This window comes from Hemicordylus capensis, chromosome 5, assembly GCF_027244095.1.
Source record: "Hemicordylus capensis ecotype Gifberg chromosome 5, rHemCap1.1.pri, whole genome shotgun sequence".
NCBI lineage: Eukaryota > Metazoa > Chordata > Lepidosauria > Squamata > Cordylidae > Hemicordylus > Hemicordylus capensis.
Window position 1 is genome coordinate 225,237,369 of NC_069661.1, and position 19,318 is coordinate 225,256,686.

A 19,318-nucleotide genomic window follows, 5' to 3' on the forward strand; every position below is an offset into this window, starting at 1 on the left:
CGTCCAGTGACCTGCTAGTTGCCAGTAGTCCAGACACGGCCTACTACGGCTACGAGGAAGCAAGTTTATTTCAGAAGAAAGACTCCGCTGAGGGGCGGACTAGGTGGCACTTCCTCCCCCAAACCATTCTTTTCTTCTGCCAGCACAGTGAAGAATTACCGGTCAGGTTTGCCTAGGCAGTCTAGTCTGGAGCCCGTGTTACAGAACTATTCTTGTTGCTGACTTCTTGTGCTTGTATCTGCATGAAAGGCTGTAAATTTAGCCTTTGTGTAAAGTTGTGCTGTCGAGTTGGTGTCGATTCCTAGTGACCACAGAGCCCTGTGGTTGTCTTTGGTAGAATACAAGGGGGGTTTACCATTGCTGCCATCTGCACAGTATGAGATGATGCCTTTCAGCTTCTTCCTATATCACTGCTGCCTGATATAGGTGTTTCCCATAATCTAGGAAACATACCAGCAGGGATTCGAACCGGCAACCTCTTGCTTCCTAGGCAAGTTACTTCCCTGCTGCGCCATTAGGTGGTTTGTAGCCTTGGTGTAGGTCTGTTTATTTTAAGGCTGATTCTGCTTCCTCTACAGATCTGCTATGCAATAAGCCTGGGGAAGGAAATAATCGCGGCTCGGAAGGTAATGTTCCATTGCTCTTCACTTTATATCCCTTCACTTGCAAAGTACTGAACCTTGCTTTTGAGCTTGGGCTATAATTTTGACCCCTAATGTTGCTACTGTTGTATCATGTTCTAATAGGTTTTGTTTACGCCTCCAGTCTGATTCCAGGCTGAAACTTCACAGAAAAACCCAGGCTCATTCAATAAAAGAACCAGTTACCCAGTTTAAGATTGAATTGCATAGGTTTTTACTGACATCCCACTGAGGGGAATAAGAATTAAATTCTGGGCAGGTACATAGGATTGGGCTGTCAAACATAATTGTGGCTAGATAATGAGGCTCTCCACACAAGCCGGATGGAGAGCCGTACTGGGCTCTGCGGGGAACTGTCCCTGGGCCGCCGAATTGGCCACCCACACGACTACCAGCTCAGTCATGGAGCTGGTAGGGGCGGCGGGGATCGGGGGCCACCTAGCCCCCGGAAGTCCGTGTGGGGCATTCTCGGGAGATCCCCGAGGCCGGGAGGCTGCTTGTAGCCTCCCGGTTGGGGTCTACTAGTGTGTTACTCGCTGTGGCAGCACGCAATCAGTAAAACGGGGTTAGTGGAGTGCTTGCTCTAACCTCGTTTGGCGGGGTGGGACTGAAGCAGGCTAACCACAGGGAGCCAATGCAGCTCCCGGCGGTTCTCACAACTGCAGGGACGCCGGCTGGGCTCCCTTAGCCCACTTTCCTCTGATCATGAGAATAGCCTCAGTATCTTATTGGGTGAACCAGCTGGACACTGAATGGGGGCAAGCTAGGTGGAGATCGTCACAGAGAAAAGCTGCTATGGTAAAGCTAATATAAAACTACCAAAAAATGGCAGTTTCCTCCACCATTCTTCCTAGTTCTGCAGGTCTTATATTGAGAAATAAAGACTTTGCTGCAGCAATGCTAAATCCCTGGCATCACCAAGATAGGGCGGAGAGAGATTCCTGCCTGCAGCCTTGGAGAAGCCGCTGCCAGTCTGTGTAGACAAGACTGAGCTAGATGGACCTATTGTCTGACTCAGTATATGGCAGCTTCCTATGTAATGTTACAACTGATGATTAAGTGGTGTCCTTCACATTTAGCAACTACCATATTTACCTGAATCAAAGACAACTTTGAATTTAAGACTATTCCCTTTAAAGTAGAGGTTAAATACCTATTATACTTGCATTTACTCAAAAGGAACAGGACTCTGAATTTAAGATGACCTCCCAATATCTAGTATCAAAATTTGGAAAAAACTAGTCTTGGATTTAATTTCTAATTTCCACATGATTCATGTGTGCTTTCCTACTAAAACTTAGTTATCCATGAAGCTGCAGCAGCAACACAGCAGGAAAATTGTTTACAGGTATCATATTGGCCAGAACCTAGAAACTGTCTACACTTTAAAAACTACTCACAATTTCAGTTTGGCTCCTACAGCCTATTGTAGCTGTTACTTCAAAGGGTAACAGAGGACTGGAGTTCAAGTCTTTGCTGAAGTCACTGGGATAAAACTAGAGTTAGGATGTTGGTTTGTCAGTTTGCAGGTCACTGTAGCAGCATGAGCTTGAATTCCTTCTAAAATAAGGAAATGCATGAAGCTATGGATGGATCAAAAATGCTAAAATTCAGTCAAAACAAATATTGCAGACTGGGCTCAATTAATTCCTTGGACCATCTCCTTTGTATTATTCTCTGCACTATAGGATCCAGAAGCACTAGCTCAGTTAATGTCATCCATGCCGTTGACTAACGACGGAAAGTTCATGCTGTTGAACGAGCAGTCAGAAGAGGACAACGCCGAGCATGGAGATGGGCAGGAGGAGTCGGAAGCATAAGTTTTAACTTCTTTGAGGAGGTGGTGTTACACATAATAGGCCAAATTCTGTGCTCTCAGCTATGATCCAACATGAATGGATTTCTAGTGAGAGTATAGGAGGAGAACTTGGCCTGCATCTTTTGGTGTGGTAACCTGACAACCTTTGAAGTTCTTCAGACAATCAGCATACGGTCACCTGCTGCTGGCATCTAGGAAAGCCTGATGACCACCAGCAAAGTTTTAATGCAAAGCATAAATGCACAAAGGCTGTTCTTGAGATGCTGAATTACCTTTATGCCCTATGTAGGAATCCAGCAAATCTGAAAGACCATCTTCTAGCTTCAGAGCTCTCCATTCCTTGCATTGATGTATGACACACTTCCAACTGAAGTTGCATCATAATTTTACAGGAGGGGAAGCGGCAGCACTGAGGCTTTCCATCCATTTTAAGTCTATCCTCTTAGCTGTAAGGCATAGAAATTTGAGGTTCGAGAAGCTGAATTTTGCCCTCTGTACCAGATGCCTAGAAGATGCACAGCCCTAATGAATACTTTTGTTTCCACAGTTTAGTGATGCATCTCAGTAACAGTTAAAAGTAGTACGTTATTTGCTTTTACATGAAGTTGTTCTAAGGCTCCGGTGTACTTTTTTAAAAGGATAACACTATTTTGAGCTAGGCTGTTTACAAAACTATTTGATAAACACTACTTTCCTATTAATCTATTTTTATACTTTATCAGGAGTAAGCTTTCAATATTAATCGAAGTGCCTACCTTTTTTGTGGGGTCCATACTTGTAGATTCTGTAACCCTGTGGAGTAACACACAGATCAGAAGCTATGCATCAACTCCACTGGAAGTCTGTTAACCCTAGTGAGAGGATAATAGTTTCTTCTGGACAAATTACTATTTGGATGGGTTAAAGAGGCTAGTACAGGGGGTGGTGAATTTTTTTGCACTGCGTTGCAAAGTTGGGTTAATGCCCCTTAGATTTTAATTCTCCAGAAAGAAAGGATGTATTTAAAACTCAGATGCAGGCAGCCTGGAGAGAAAAGCACTTCTGCACTTAGCACAGCAGGCCAGAGAAACCTGTTTCTTCCGAGGACATGCTAAGCATACTAGTCTAAGATCTTACAATGTATTGTTGTTGTTCCTGGCCAGCACCGCCATCTTGGAACAATTTCTTCTCTGTTTACTAGATATTCTAAATTCAAGTAACATACAAGAACAGCCAGATCTAATGAAGAAGTTCACCTGATTTTTCTCTGAATTTTTATATAAATGTTATGTGTTTCAATGTTAAAGCAAGGCCCACATCTTACAATGCAAATGTTTGGCAATAAGGCTAGATTAAAATCTTATTTGAACTACATGACGCAAGTGTGTGAATTTTTTTTTACTGTTCTGAATTGAGCGCTGCATGTATGCACCGAAGCAAGGACTAACTACTGCAACTGTTATTGCATAAAACTATAGTAGTAGTAGTAGTAGTAGTAGTATGGAAGCAAACACAAAATTTTACTAGAGGCTTTGGCAGAAGCCCAATAATGGAATGGCCCATCCTTGTGGGGTAGAGCATGCTGAAGATCCTTGCAACATCTAAGTTCAGGAACTTGAGTAGCAAGGCTAGAACAGCTGGCAGTAAGCAGACCAATGGTCTACCTTAGTATAAGGTAGCCAGTTTGATTCTGAAGTGTAAGCTGCCTTTCAGCATTTAGTTCCCAAAGTAGTAAGTTAACTATGAAGCTGCCCTTATTTCAAAAGTGTGTGTAGTTCCTACTAAAAATACACTCTTTTGAAGCATAGCCATAGTTAACTCAAGTATGTAGTACACCGCTCTGGGCTCCTTGGAGGAAGAGTGGGATATAAATGTAAAAATAAGAAGTTTGTGGCTAACCATATTGTGCAGACAACATTATATATCCTCACTCCAGCATTACGTACAGCCTTGGTGGTCCTATCTAGGACCTTCCATAATTCATAAGGTTTGGCTTTGCACCTAAGTAGCAATGTTATCAAGTTCTACAAAGCATACTAATTGGTCTCTAGGCTCTCTTCTAGACACAGATGTGATGGTGAATGCAAGCAGCTTCTTGGGAACTAGCTCCTTTCCTATGGATACAGCAGCATTCAAGGACTGCTTATCAAAATTAAAAGCTGGTCTGCAGTAACTAGACAAAAAGCAAAACAAAATTGTTTTCCAAAGTTACATTTATTAACATTATGTACAGAATATATAACAGAACAAAAAAAGTGCTGAGGTAACAAAACTCTTTGAAAAATGAGTTAGAATAAGACATGTTATATTTGGTCCCCTTCATTCCTGAGAATTTAGACACAGCTATACTTCAGATGGAACTGGTCAAGTTTACCTCAATGACAACATGCAGCAGGCCCTCAAGCATACAACATTGCAGCCAAAGTATTCTGATATCTTTGCTGTACTGCCCCATTTATCACTCTTTCAAGACCAACACAGATGAGCTCATTTCTAGAAGGCCATGTAGTAGGCAATTGTTCCTCTTCACTTGGACTTCTAGAGAGCAGTACGCTTGAAGACACATGGTTCTGCTACATATTTCACAAAGGAAAAGTCTACCAACAATTCAAGGGTGCATAAGAGTGGAGGTGGTGTTCCCTTTTTTGCCCTTTTGTAAACAAACTCCTAAGATGGCGATAGCTGCTGCTTTCATGCTTGGACTAAAAATAGGAGTGGGGAAAGGGAAACATTGCCTCCATATAATCACAGCTTGGTTTTGCTTACTTGCCGTGGCTACAGATATTTTGTCCCCCTCCCTACTTATGCACAGTAGGTGCAAAGCCCCATGAAGTCAAAGGATTGTTGTGGGGATTCCCATTCCATCGCACTAGGAGAAATGTATCATTACTTGTTCTAAGAATGTAAACTGGAAGTTCACACTAAGCCCCCAAACTAATCCCCTGTTTATTGGTTCTATAGCATTCAGAATGTACAAATGACTACCTTCCTATTTGCAAATAAAACTATATAACTGTACATATGTATATATTCACAGAAGTAGTGCATATGCATGAGTTTAGACCCAAGTGAAGACTTTAGACTGCATCACTAACAGCATGTTAATTTGGTTAGCACTGCACAGTTCAGGCACATATGAAGCCCTAAACTATCTCAAATTAGAGGCAAAAAAGGAGAAATGATGAGTGCATGTTTATTATAGCAAAGAAAGTGCCTTAAAATGTACATGTTTATACAGTGTCACTCTGAAAGACAGAGGTCAACCCTTTCAAGCTGGCAAGTTCTTTGGATTCCAAAGGCCTATGAACTATGATAGTAGATTTTAAAATAGGGTCATAAGTAAATGCAGAAGGAAATAAGCAGTAACTATGCCAAGAATGTATTTGATGTCTACCTGATTAAATCAAACAAAAACACAAGAGAATTAAAAAGTAGTTATGAAATTATATCAAAATAAAACAGCAAATTCAAAACAAAATCATAAATTTGGTTAAGGAGTACTCTCTAGTTACAGACAGGACAAATTGCAAGTTTGAACTGAATGACTGTTATTCTGGGTCACTTTCCAATTCAGAAGACGAAAAATTCCATGCCAGTTTGGTCCAATCAGTTTCAGCAAGTCCCCATTCTAGATTTCTTTAACAGAAAGCAAGAGATACAAGTCATATGTGTTGCATGTTCTTGCTCATATTTATATATCAATGTCTTAATCAGATCATTTAAGAGGAATTCTTGTTCCATCCATTCATATTAAACTTCCTTTGCAATAACTGATAGCAAGTATGGAAATTACCTTTACAGCCTGGCAAGAAAAACAGCTCAGGTAACAACACTTCACACTGTCTTATTCACCACTCAAATCTTATTTGAGGTTAGAGTTAGATAGGGGATAGCTGGCTGATCAAGCTAAGAACTAGGATAAATAATCTCCAACTCCTGCAGACTTTAAAAGCCTGGTAAGTTGTGTATATAGCTTCTAAACCTGGAATGCAGTTACAGGTGGACCTCAGTATCTGCAGAGGTTCTGTTCTCCGCAATTACTACAGATAGCAAAACCATTAATTAAAGTCTATGTGATCACAGGGGTTAGGTCCATCAAGGCCCAAAATGTTTGCAGAAATGGGCAAAAAATGCCAAGTGCCCTACCGTGGTCCACAGGCCTTCAGAAGTCCAGCAATGCCCCCCCAGGGATGTGCACAAAACCAGTTTGCCTGGTTCGGTTCGAATTTGAACTGGTTTGAACTGGTTCAGACACCCAAAAATTGGTAGGAAGGTAGCTGGCACCCAGGGGTACCTGCCACCCAAACCCCAAAACAATTGGACACTCGTACTTTTATGAATTTTTGAAAATTATTTCTATTTTTTTCTCATAGGCTATAATGGGGCTCCAACCAGCCCATTATTCCTTATTATGGAACACCCATGGGTGCCAACAACCATGCAAACCCCGAAGCAATCAGACACCCCTATGATTTATGAATATTTGAAATATTTTTAATTATTTTTCTCATAGGGTATAATAGGACCCGAACCAGCCCATATCCCCTATTGTGGAGCACCTAGGGGCACAAAAGTGAGGTAGGTGGTAGACAACCAGGGGTTCCTACTATTCACAAAGTTCCAAGGCAATCAGACATTCCTCTGATTATTGGTGAATTTTAAAATTATTTTGGAATTCCTCAGAGAATAATGAGGATTGCAGCAAATGTATAGCTTCATGTCGGGGAGAAAGGGGTGTCCAAGAGCAGAGTGTGATGAGTGGTAGTGCCCAAGGGGGGCCAGGTAGCTATCAGAATTATTTGAAAGGAATTGGGCAAAGGGCTGATTTTTAAGTGATTTTTGAAGCTTATGTGTCTTTAAGGTTAGCAATGAGAGTGGATTCATAGTTTGTCATTGAAAAATCTTATATGCTACCAAAGAATCTACACTCAGAACACTTCAGAAACAACAAAACCCAGTACCCCATTTGTTAGCAACCCATGGAGGTGGTTGGCACCCTCGCTCTGGGCCACCCCAGCACCCCCCAAGTGCAGTTATGGGGCTGCTGAAACCTCCATTCTTCCCTATGGAAAAAAACCTTAAAGCCACTTGTGGGGTGCTGGGGTGGCTCAGAGTGGTGGTCTAGTGCAAAGAGGGTGCCAACCACCCCCATGGGTTGCTAACCCATGGGGTACTGGGTTTTGTTGTTTCTGAAGTGTTCTGAGTGTAGATTCTTTGGTAGCATATAAGATTTTCAATGACAAACACTGAATCCACTCTCATTGCTAACCTTAAAGACACATAAAGTTCAAAAATCACTTAAAAATCAGCCCTTTGCCCAATTCCTTTCAAATAATTCTGATAGCTTCCTTGCCCACCCTAGGAACTACCACCCACCACACTCCGCTCTACGACACCCCTGACGTGAAGCTATACATTTGCTGCAATCCTAATTATTCCCCATGAGGAATTCAAAAATACTTTAACAATTCACCAATAATCAGAGGAGTGTCCAATTGCCTTGGGGTTTTGTGGGTGGTAGGCACCCCTGTCTGTCTACCACCCACCCCACTTTTGTGCCCCTAGGTGCTCCACAATAGGGGATATGGACTGGTTCTGGTCCCATTATACTCTATGAGAAAAATAATTGAAAATATTTCAAATATTCATAAAAAATTGTAGTACTGTCTGATTGCTTCACGGTTTGGGTGGTTGTTGGCACCCATGGGTGCTCCACAATAAGGTATAATGGCCTGGTTTGAGTGCCATTATACCCTATGAGAAAATAAAAAAAAATAATTTTCAAAAATTCATAAAAAACCATATGAGTGTCCAATTGCTTTGGGGTTTGGGTGGCAGGTACCCCTGGGTGCCAGCTACCATCCTACCAATTTTTGGATGTTCGAACCGGTTCAAATCAAACCACTCCCTGGTTCGGTTCGAATTCGAACCACCCTGGTTCGAATTCGAACCGGTTCGCACATCCCTAGCCCCCCCGAAGTTGGAATTTTGCCATTCCACAGTTTTTGACACAAAAATGGTTTTTAAAAACTGAATGTGCTGCAAAATGGTGGCCAGTTGGTCATTTCTGGTCACCGCCTGATAACGCTTTCCCCACCTTTTCACCCCACATATGCCAAGGTCAAGTGTCACTACCCCAACCGAGGATATGTGAAATCGCAGATGCTGGATCCGTGGGTCATGAGGTATGCCTCTATTGTTTGAGAACAAAACTGAGCCACGTGGGCACATTAAAATAAATAAATAAATAAAAAGGCATACCAGAGCTCATTTCACAACAGGATCTGCAGAAATTGAGTTAGACAGGTCTCCATTGCTTGTTTTTGTAGATTCTTCTACAAGAAAAAAAGGAAGGAATGTCACAGGAACATTGTATTCCCATCATTGTTCTGTTAAACAAAAAATCTAATTTTTACACAAACACTATATAAATAATAAGCCAAACAGCATCAATGTTCACAACATACAGATGAGCTATCAATAAAATGGAATCATTATATAAAGGCATCTAAAGCCTATTAGATTTTTAGCAATCAAGACATTTGGTATAAAACATCCAAAACTGCACCACTGTTGAACAAAGCTTATGATCAAACATTCCTGTGTGTTTAATAGCAGAACCGGTTTAGGTGGTACCATGACAGTTTAAGTGCCATACAGGCAACATGGTTGGCAATACAAATCAATAAGCTGGATGTGGAGTACACCTTTCGCCCTAGCATGTCCATCTTTCTGCCCTCGTCTGGCATACTGTGGTGGTGGCCTGACTCAGAAGTGTAGGAGCTGCCCTCCTCCTGTAGAGGCCCTCTAAGCACTTTGAAGTCAGCATAGAAGTTTGTAGGACCTCCCAGGCTGATTGTGCCACCTTAGATATGATGGGTAACATCGGTAGTGCCACCAGTTGAGCCAGGTGAGCAGTAGTTATAAGACCATACACTGGGTCCTTTAGTTCTATAGTAGGCCTTTTAATCGCCAAGCCCAAAGCCTGTGGCATTTCGGTAATGCGAATGTGATAGGCTTTAAGTTCCTCTGTTGGAAACTTGGACGGTTTAGGCAGAACATCAGAAGGTGGGTCAGAGGGATGTTTAGTGATGTTCAGGGACCCACCCTCAAACTCAGAAGCCGAGCCAGAGACCTCTTCAGAGGAAGGGGCAGCTGGTATGTCAGGTCCTACTTTAGTCGTAGGGGTACCAGTTGTAAGAGCAATAGTCAAAGTTGCTGGTGGTGCAGCGTGAGGAATTGGTGCATCTGAGGCATCCTGAATAGGAGTGTTGGCCCTAGGCATGGTGGAAGGCTGAGTGTGTGCAGGCACCAAGGGGGGTTGTGCCACAATAGGTGCAGAATGTGTCATAAATGGAACGGCTGACAGTTGTGGCAAATGTTGGAAGCCCGGAGGGCCATGGTGGAATCCAGATGACAGTCCAGTTGGCAGCTGAGTAGTAGAGACGAATGTAGAAGGTCTTTGAAGTAGCTCGGTAGATGAAGGCAGCTGTTGGCTAGACATGCGCTTGGCCTTACAAAGTCTTGTATGGCATTTCTGGTGAAAGGGAATGTGGAAACCACAGCCATTTATCAGATCTCTCCGCCCCAGCAGCCCTTGAGCAGTAGTATATTCCAGAGGAGATCTTAACAGATGCTGGCAGGTACAAACAGTTGGTGTCGACACTGGCACCGTAGCTGTAGCTGGTATTGGTCTCGATGTTGTAGCTTTCTCTGTAGTGAGACATGTCGGTGACATGGATGATGTTTGCAGTATCAAGAGTGGAGTCTCTTCGATGTCAGGGTTGACATCCAACCCTTGTGATAGGAATCCATGGAAGGTGAAGCCCATGGTGGGCTGTCAGTAGTCCGGGACAGAGAGCAGTGTACTTAGCCGTACTTGGATCCAAGACAGCCTCAGCATCATGCGTATATTCTTTGAGTTCAAAGGCAATGGCTGAATCAGATTATGAAGTGGACTGTCGATGCCAAGGGGTTGCAACCCTCAGTGTTGAAGGGGGATTGCACAAGTGTTTGTTCTGGAGACAGAGGTCATGGTCGATATGGAGTAGGTGAAACTGTTGCCAGTGGAGAGCCGTGAGCATCCCTTCATGTTGGCACAACCTTGATGGCAGGCTATCTAGGTGTTGACACGATCTCGATGGGAGGTCATCTCACTGTCGAGTGGCTGGGTGGAGGATGCTGCGTTGACATTGATGGAGAGAGGCATGATGTTTGAAGTTCCGAAGGCGAAGGCATTCCTGCCAATCGCAATGGGGACCTCGGTGTCTTATCCTCGTGCTTCTTCGAGGGAGGTGGGGATTGGCCCTCATCCAAAGAACTCTGTTTCTTTTAATGTTTGTGCCCCGAAGAAACCTCCTTAGAGAGCTCTTTGGGGTATTTGAAGACATCCTCCAATGTTGGAGCGGTAGCTCTCCTGTCAAGGACTTAGACAGCACATGAGCAGTCCCCGATGTCAACATCGAAGGTGATGTCGACAGAGTTTTAGGTATTGGCATCCCAAGAGCTTGCTTGAAGAGTGCTGCGCGCAAACAGAGGGCACAGTTCTTCAAGGTTTGCTTGGAGAAGAAAATACAGATTTTACAGGTTGATGGAATCTGGTGTTCTCCAAGGCATAAGAGGCAGGAGTTGTGGCGGTCAGTGGATGGAAGCTTTCCGCCACAATCGCACCTCTTAAAGATTTTTTAATGTCCATTTGTTGAGACAGACAGCCAGCAACTACAGGGTTAATGGAGCAACAGGCTGTTTCCCCATGATTGACAAGCTGGAACCTTAGGCCAGACCCAATTTGTAGAAAAGATGGGCAGGTCTAAAGTGTTCCCAGGGGCTTCTGGGGAGAAGAAAGGTGTGCCCTGAGGGAGAGGTGTGTAATGGATTTTGGCAAGGCTCTCTCAGGGTGAGTTCTGTTGGGGCAGGGGCCAGGGATGGCTTCATGAGGGTCTGGTGAGTGCCAGGATGAGGGAGAAACCCAGGTTGGGGCTTCTGGAATTAGATTTAGTAAAAGTATTAGTGAGAATTGTATCAGAGGTGTTATTTTATTTTTCTTGTGTGTGTTGTATCCCCAGCTACCCCTTTTTGTAACCATTAAGAAAAGAGCCTCATTTGAAACCGTTATGCTTTAAAATCCTGAACATGCTTTTTTGGGGGAAACAATGATAAATTGGTTTATTGTCAGTTTAAAATTCATCTTAGTGTTTGCCTGACTCAGCAGGGGGTGGGGGGAGATCTCCACCCCCCCAAAAGGACCGTCAAGCTGGCTATTTCCCACTTGAACATATAAAAGTGGAGCTATGTTTTTATATGTGCCTGCTAGCACGTAAGGAGAGGACTGAGAGTTAGCGCTCCCTTCAGTCAGAAAAGCCCTATTACTTGAGGAGCGGTTGGTGGCAGCGAATGCAACCTACTGGGAAGTCTTTTAGTTATTTTAAGACCAGGTCAGCCCACAAGGCACAGGGAGAGGTGACTCAGCCAAAATTCCTCTCACATTAGCTGGCTTGGTCCCTTACACAATCGCATAGCAGAAGTTATATACCAATGTCAGAGATCCAAAGACTAGTCACAGTATGTTCCGTGTGTGTGTGTGTGTGTGTGTGTGTGTGTGTGTGTGTGTGTGTCTCTCTCTCTCTCTCTGTCTGTCTCACACACACACACACCCTGATTTAGCCAATGCCCAATAAGCAGAAAATAATCCAAAAAGCCAGTCCAAGGTCGAACAACCAAACACAAGTAACATTTCACTTTCTTTCCCAATAGAACTGATCCGAATCCAAGGAGCAGCAGCCAACAAAGTGTTAACACTTTGTCAGTCAGAAAGGAACTGACAAAATGGCACCCTAACCACCAATCCCAATAGACATGTCAAGCACGTGGGCACCAAGAGGAGCTAGAACTTCCATCTATGGATTCCATCCCCAAATCCATCCGTGAGGTCCTGTGCAGGCACAGTACCCATTGCTTATTAATGTCAACAGACCACGGTCCAGATCAGAGTGCTCCATTTCTTGTCCCAAGAACAACACTCCACATTTGTATAGAGGCTGAAAACAACTTCGACCCAATACCATATTTTCCCTGGATCCACAACACTTTTCACTAACCTTCTCTCTCTTTTTTCTCTTGGTTTTCTTCTGCCGCAGTTTTATCTGCTCTAAAAAAGATCCTTGCACTGCTTAGTGAGAAATAAAGCAGTTCAAACTCCTATGAAAAAAATCAGACAAAAAATAAGTCTTCAAGTGTTCGCTAGTCACAGAATGGAAAATCTTTACAATAAAGTGGACAGAACCAGAAACCCCAGTTAATACCATGGCTCTATCATTTATACCCAATCATATCTGTTCTTATAAATCAAATATGGGGCAGAGCTAGTCAGAATAATACATTTCAAAACAGTCAGCCCATGTGTATTTTTCTCCATTTCACAGTTGGCATATAGGTGGACCTCATTATCCGCGGGGGTTCTCTTCCTGCGTGTTACCATGGGTAATGAAACCATGGATGATGAGGCATTGAGTCTATGGGGTTGTTAAATTTCTAGACCTTTTTTTAAAAAAAGAAGCAAAGTGCCCCAAAATTGTGAAAATGGGCAAAAAAAGGTGCCCTACTGTGCTCTGCGGGCCTTCAAGAGTCCAAGGATGCCCCCCTCCAACAGTCCCCACCTCCAAATAAAATATGGGTTTTTTGTCTTGGTTTTAATCAATGAGCCACAAAATGGCTCTTCTCCAAAAAATGGCAACCAGGAATAACCTCCAAGGTCATTTCTCCCCCCCCCCCCCCCACAAATACGTGGAATTAACCTTTTCTTCTGGCTTCCCCACCGTGTATGCCAAAGTTGGGTGTCAATTACTCAACTGCAGATGCTGTCTCCGTGTATAGTGAGGGTTTGCTATACTATACTAAACCACTTCTGCTTTGTCTCTGCAGGCTTTCAGAAAAATGGTCTTTTGGTTATTTGCTTGCATAAGATAAAGTATTTATAATCTATTTCTCCATGTCAGCATCATCGGGAAAGGGCATAACCTCCCTAAATGCCTGCCTGGTGTCGGTAATGGGCTGGATGAGGGTTAAGACTGAATCCAGATAAGATGGAGGTACTCATTGTGCAGGGTCAAAACTCTGGAGACGATTTTGATCTGCCTGTTCTGGATGGGGTTACACTTCCCCAGAAGGAACAGGTACACAGTTTGGGGGTGCTTCTGGATCCGAGTCTCTCCCTGGTGTCCCAGGTTGAGGCAGTGGCCAGAGGTGCCTTCTATCAGCTTCGGCTGATACACCAGCTGCATCCGTTTCTTGAGATAGATGACCTCAAAACAGTGGTACATCCGCTGGTAACCTCCAGACTGGATTACTGTAATGCGCTCTATGTGGGGCTGCCCTTGTAGGTAGTCGGAAACTACAGTTAGTCCAGAATGCAGCAGCCAAGCTGGTCTCTGGGTCATCTAGGAGAGACCATATTACACCTGTATTGAAGGAGTTACACTGGCTGCCGATATGTTTCAGGGCAAAATACAAGATGTTAGTTATAACCTATAAAGCCCTAAACAGCTTGGGCCTTGGGTATTTAAGAGAACATCTTCTTCATTATGAACCCCACTGCCCATTGAGATCATCAGGAGAGGTCTGTCTGCATTTGCCACCGGCTTGTCTGGTGGCTACTCAGGGACGGGCCTTCTCTGTTGCTCACCCAAGGCTTTGGAATGTGCTCTCTAGTGAAATAAGAGCCTCCCCATCTCTGACAGCTTTTAAAAAGTCTTTGAAGACACATCTGTTCACCCAGGCTTTTAACTGATAGTGTTTTGATTGTTTTTAATGTTTTCAATTTTTTTTAATTGTTGTGTTTTAAATTTCTTGTTTTGTTTTTAACTTGTTTTAATGTTGTTTTATTTATCTGTTGTAAACCAGATACATAAGTTTTGGGCGGTATAAAAATATGTAAATAGATAAATAAAAATAAAATCCCATTAATAGTGTGTTCTGGCTGTCACTGGCCCAAGGATCAGCAAGACTAGTTATCCTTGAACCTGGACCTATTACAAGATCCATCTTCCCCTCAATCTTTACTCTAAATCAGTGACTTTTTAAGAGTTTTTTCTCTTGAGCTCCCCACCCTGCCAACACAGTTTGTTTGGATCCAAATGTGCTCCAAATAACTGAAAGACACTTCTCATGCAAAGTGGCCTCACTGATTTTCCCCTTTTGCTGCTGCCCCCATGTTCCATCCAAACAATTCTAGTCAGTTCCCCCACAACCCTCAAGAGTAACTTTTCAGGAGGCTGCAGTGGGGAGGAGGGGGAGAGAAAGTCCTATAGCGTGAGTAGATTCATGTGCCTTAGGATCTAAGCCAATTTACTTCCTGGAACTCCCTACAAATAAAAAATTTAGGAATGTAAATTTATCACTGATAAAACACTTGTTTGGATGTCATAAAGGAACGTATTTTAAAATACAGAGTGTCTTTTCCTTGACCAACTTCAGCCCACTCCCACACACATGCAGTTCATGACAACCTGCAAACAAACTTCCAGACGTTTATGAGTAAGGTTCATAGTCTGCAGCAGCTTTTCATCTTGACTTGTTGACTGGACATTCTGTTGCTTTGCTACTGCTCTGATCTCTTTCACATATTTCTCTCGTACTGACTGGAACCAGTGAAGGGAGTCAAATTCTTGGTACTGGTCCAAAAGCTTCAGAATATAAGCTACACCTGCAGAAGTTAAAAAGTTTTGTTCAAGACAAGTACCAAAAAATCATCATCATCATCATCATCATGAGCCAGCGTGGTGTAGTGGTTAGAGTGCTGGACTAGGACCGGGGAGACTCGAGTTCAAATCCCCATTCAGCCATGATACTAGCTGGGTGACGCTGGGCCAGTCACTTCTCTCTCAGCCTAACCTGCTTCACAGGGTTGTTGTGATGAGAAACTTAAGTATGTAGTACACCGCTCTGGGCTCCTTGGAGAAAGAGTGGGATATAAATGTAAAAATAAAATAAAAATAAAACAAAAATCATCATCCTCATCCAGAACAAGCTATTAACATTCTGCCATGTACTTGAAATCAGTCTTTGATTAGACTTCACGTCATATGATGTTTAAACTGAACAAAAGCAAGATCCAAATTGAAGCTTCATTTTTACTCTATGAAATCTTCAGTTTTATGGATTTATATTTTGGCAACTTTCCCATATATCAAATCAAGGCTCATGGTATTTACACATTTACATTTTAAATAGAAGAATTAGATCTGTGTCCACAGAAGGATCACAATCATATTTTGCATCTCTATGCATGTGGGAAGGAAGTATTAAAGGATGAAAACTTTAAAAGATCAGGATAATGTGCCAAATGATAGGCTGCCACACCCTATCCATGACTACACTTCTGTCACCTTAAGTGCTCTTATGCAAGCAGGTTCAGCTGTTAGTTTCACAACAGAAGCTACATCTGTGAAACACTTGTCCTCAAAGCTTCTATAGAACAGAAGCACTCTCTCTTGTGCAATACGGTATCCCTACAAATCCTTATTACACCTGGGATAAATACTTCAGTAGAGCTTACTGAAACAGAAGTCGCTGGTGACCACATAGTGACAAGTCCACTTCTCTATCCCCCTTAAGATTCCAAGAAATGTAAATTCACTCAGCTATGATTCCTCTGTACAAAGTTAGTTTATCTTCTGACAAGTTTATACTATATTCATGTAACAGTGGCTCAGAAGGAAACCAGATATATGAAACTGCCAACTCTTGGTCCATCTGTCTCAGTACTAGAGACTCACAAATACTGCAGTTTAACTTCCGCTGTTTATTTATTTATTTGATTGATTGATTGATTGGATTGATACCTTCCAAAATGGCTCAGGGCGGTTTACAATTAAAACAAACCACTAAAACAATAAAAAGCTAAAACAAATTAAAAACAATATAGCAACGATCAACAATTTAAAAACATTTTAAAACAGCAATTAAACAATTCCAGTAATTAAAAGCCCAAAAATCAGGTTAGAATTTAAAAACCCTGGAAAGCTAGGCCAAACAAATACGTTTTAAGGGCTCTCCTGAAGGCTAATAAAGAATTCAAATTACGGATTTCCGCAGGGAGCGCATTCCACAGCCCCGGAGCAGCTATAGACGAGCTGGTGGTAACTGGAGACGAACCTCCTCAGATGACCTTAATGTGCGGTGGGGATCACGCAGAAGGCGGCACTCTCTAAGGTAACTCGGGCCTAAGCCGTTCAGGGCTTTAAAGGTAATCACCAGCACTTTGTATTTTGCCCGGTTTTGACCTTTTGCAGAATTTCCTGGTACACAAGTTTAATTACCGTGGGCAGTGGTTTTGGTCTTTCGGAGGGTTTTCTGCTTGAGATTTAAAATTTTAGGGGACAGCACCTTTAAAGTTTAAATTCTCACCCCCACAAAGAACCAAAACTGCCCCTGTAACTAAATTTGTGTATTGCCCACACCACTTACTTATTTTTTTATTTCTATACCACTCTTCCACAAATGGCTCAGGGCGGTTTACACAGAGAAATAATAAATAAATAAGATGGCTCCCTAGGACTCACAATCTAAAGAGAAACACAAGATAGACACCAGCAACAGTCACTGGAGGTACTGTGCTGTGGGTGGATAGGGCCAGTTACTGAGAATCGCCACATTAAAAGGTGTGTCTTTGCCAAGTTAGCAGGAGTTCACAGCTGAAAACTCCTGCTAAATCACTTCTCAGCTGAGAACAGGCTGGTGATTTAAAGTTAAATCCCCAAGCCTACAGCCACTTCTCAGCAGAGAAGCAGTAGGGGCTGCTCATTTGCTTTAACTTTTAAATCCTCAATCTATTCTCAGTTAAGAAGCAGCATGGGATGCTTATTTGTGGGGTTGGGGACAAAAAGTTAAAGTGAATGAGCCGCCCATGCTGCTTCTCAGGAACTTCCATAGAATGCTACCACCACAATATTCAAGGATCACCTGTACTATCTACTCTGACTGGCTATAGCTCTCTTTGTACAGCCCTGGTATGTGAAATCTTTTAACTGGAGATGCCAGGGATTTAACTTGAGGACTTGTGTACGTAAAGCCTGTGCTCCACTTGCCCCTCCCACACAAGATCCAAAATTAAGGTAATCTGTACGATCTATGATAGTTCACACTATACTTTATAAAAAAGATAAAATGCCGGACATGAATCCAACCTTAAAGGGAATACAAAAAAATGTGCAGGAAGGCTAAACATGGCTCCTGAACTCACCCATGGCAAAACCATCATCAGTGAAAGCTGCACCAGCTTTGTTCTTTTTATTCAGCTTCTCCTTGCAGCTGATTGAATGTTCAATGAAGTTGAGAGCCTAAAAAGGGGACAGCAAGTAGCTTCAAAGGCAGTAAGAACCCAAATAAGGTAAGCTTCATGCAATCTGATAACAGCAAATCATTAAAACCAAACACTATTTTTCTATTACAGTATGAGTCACAGCAGTGGTTCATTTTGCCTTTCCTAGCACTCCTATCTGAAACCTTTTCATGACGGATGCTGGGTATTGAATCAGACCTTCGATACAAAAAATACACGTTTTTCCTTTGAGCAATTGCCCCTTCCCATATATTCATTAACACTGTAGGTAGAACATTTGGTTTATAAATGCTCAAAGCTCAGCCAGAGGGTTCAAATGGAAGTTTAATAAATTTACTATGGACCCGATTATCAGAACTCTTTCAAAATAAGCACATTCTGCACATATGACATCCCTTATTTAATCAAATAAGGAAAAACTAACCAGTGGAGGAACTATTATGTAAAAGTTGCGTAGATGCATGTTCTTTGGACTGCGAAATTCAGGAGCAAACACATCTACAAGCATTTTGAAGTACTCTGTGCCTTCCGCAGAGTTACGTGTGAGATCACCAAGTACAAAATCCAGTTGCCTGCAAAGCAGAAATACACCTGAAACCCAACAGTCATCATTATAGCATGCTACAATTGTTCATTCGCTTCCTCTTGAAGCTATCATATCTTGACAATTTCAGTCTAAAAATCAACAAGGCAGCAATCTGTAATGCTGGTAGTAAGAAAGAAAATTTGTGGTTATCTCTAGCCTCCAGAGGGAGGATCAGAATACAGCAACATTAAATACATTCAGACACAGAACTGCTAATTAAGTGGTAAGAGTTCTTCCCATGGTACAGAAAGCATCAAAACCACTTATGTATGTTGAATGAGCAAAACCAGCAATTGAAGATTCATTGATTGAATGCTTCTGGCTTTGGTTCTGTGTGGCTAATTCTTATTTTCTAACACGCTTAGGGATTCTGTCCCTTAAAACATTATTTTGTAGAAATACTTCTAAGGAATGCTTTAAGTAACTCATGACCATCTTGCATTTGCAGGAATCAAAATTTAGTTCCCTCGGTGCCATATACTAAACTGAATCAAGAAAACATCATGTTGACTTTCACAATACTCAACATTAGCAGAGGCAAGCCAGACCTGTTCACAAGACAGTAGAAAGTTGAAGAGCTCTTAAGAGCAGGTGCTGGTTCTGGCTTTATATTTCTTATTAACCAGTTTAAGGCTGTAATCCTAAATACAATTGGTAGCACCCAGACTAGTCTTGGTCTAGGTGTTAAGCCCTTTTATGCTAGGGTAAGCAAATAGCACACAGTCACTGCGTGAAGATATTAATATCTGTTCTAGATGAATTCTTGCGCAAGCCTATGTGTGCGCAAATGAGGAAATCCTTGTGCCAACATGGATTCAGATAGTTCCGCTTTCGCTAGCGGGAGTGCAATTTTGGGGAGCACCACAAGCAGAGGTCAAGAGGTGTTGGTCTTGTTAACAAGCCAGACAAAATATTTACTGACATTACTTGTCAGTATTTTTTTCACTGATCGCAAA

At 42.4% G+C, this 19,318-nt stretch overlaps 2 protein-coding genes across 5 annotated transcripts in view; one reads left to right on the forward strand and one right to left on the reverse strand.

Moving 5' to 3' along the window:
- Nucleotides 1-3,813, forward strand: part of APPL2 (adaptor protein, phosphotyrosine interacting with PH domain and leucine zipper 2) — a 41,045-nt gene extending 37,232 nt beyond the window's left edge. For both annotated transcript variants that reach the window (XM_053256484.1, XM_053256485.1), the window contains exons 20-21: nt 579-626; nt 2,330-3,813. In XM_053256484.1, coding sequence (XP_053112459.1) covers nt 579-626; nt 2,330-2,461 — 180 coding nt within the window. In that variant the 3' untranslated portion in view covers nt 2,462-3,813. The remainder of the gene's footprint in view (nt 1-578; nt 627-2,329) is intronic.
- An 821-nt stretch (nt 3,814-4,634) lies between these two features.
- Nucleotides 4,635-19,318, reverse strand: part of WASHC4 (WASH complex subunit 4) — an 82,846-nt gene continuing 68,162 nt past the window's right edge. For 2 of the 3 annotated variants that reach the window (XM_053254499.1, XM_053254501.1), the window contains 6 exons: nt 18,201-18,348; nt 17,678-17,774; nt 14,943-15,139; nt 12,537-12,636; nt 8,701-8,774; nt 4,635-6,075 (listed from right to left, as the gene is read on the reverse strand). In XM_053254499.1, the coding sequence (XP_053110474.1) occupies nt 8,707-8,774; nt 12,537-12,636; nt 14,943-15,139; nt 17,678-17,774; nt 18,201-18,348 (610 nt within the window). In that variant the 3' untranslated portion in view covers nt 4,635-6,075; nt 8,701-8,706. The remainder of the gene's footprint in view (nt 6,076-8,700; nt 8,775-12,536; nt 12,637-14,942; nt 15,140-17,677; nt 17,775-18,200; nt 18,349-19,318) is intronic. The other variant, XM_053254500.1, reaches the window with a different exon arrangement.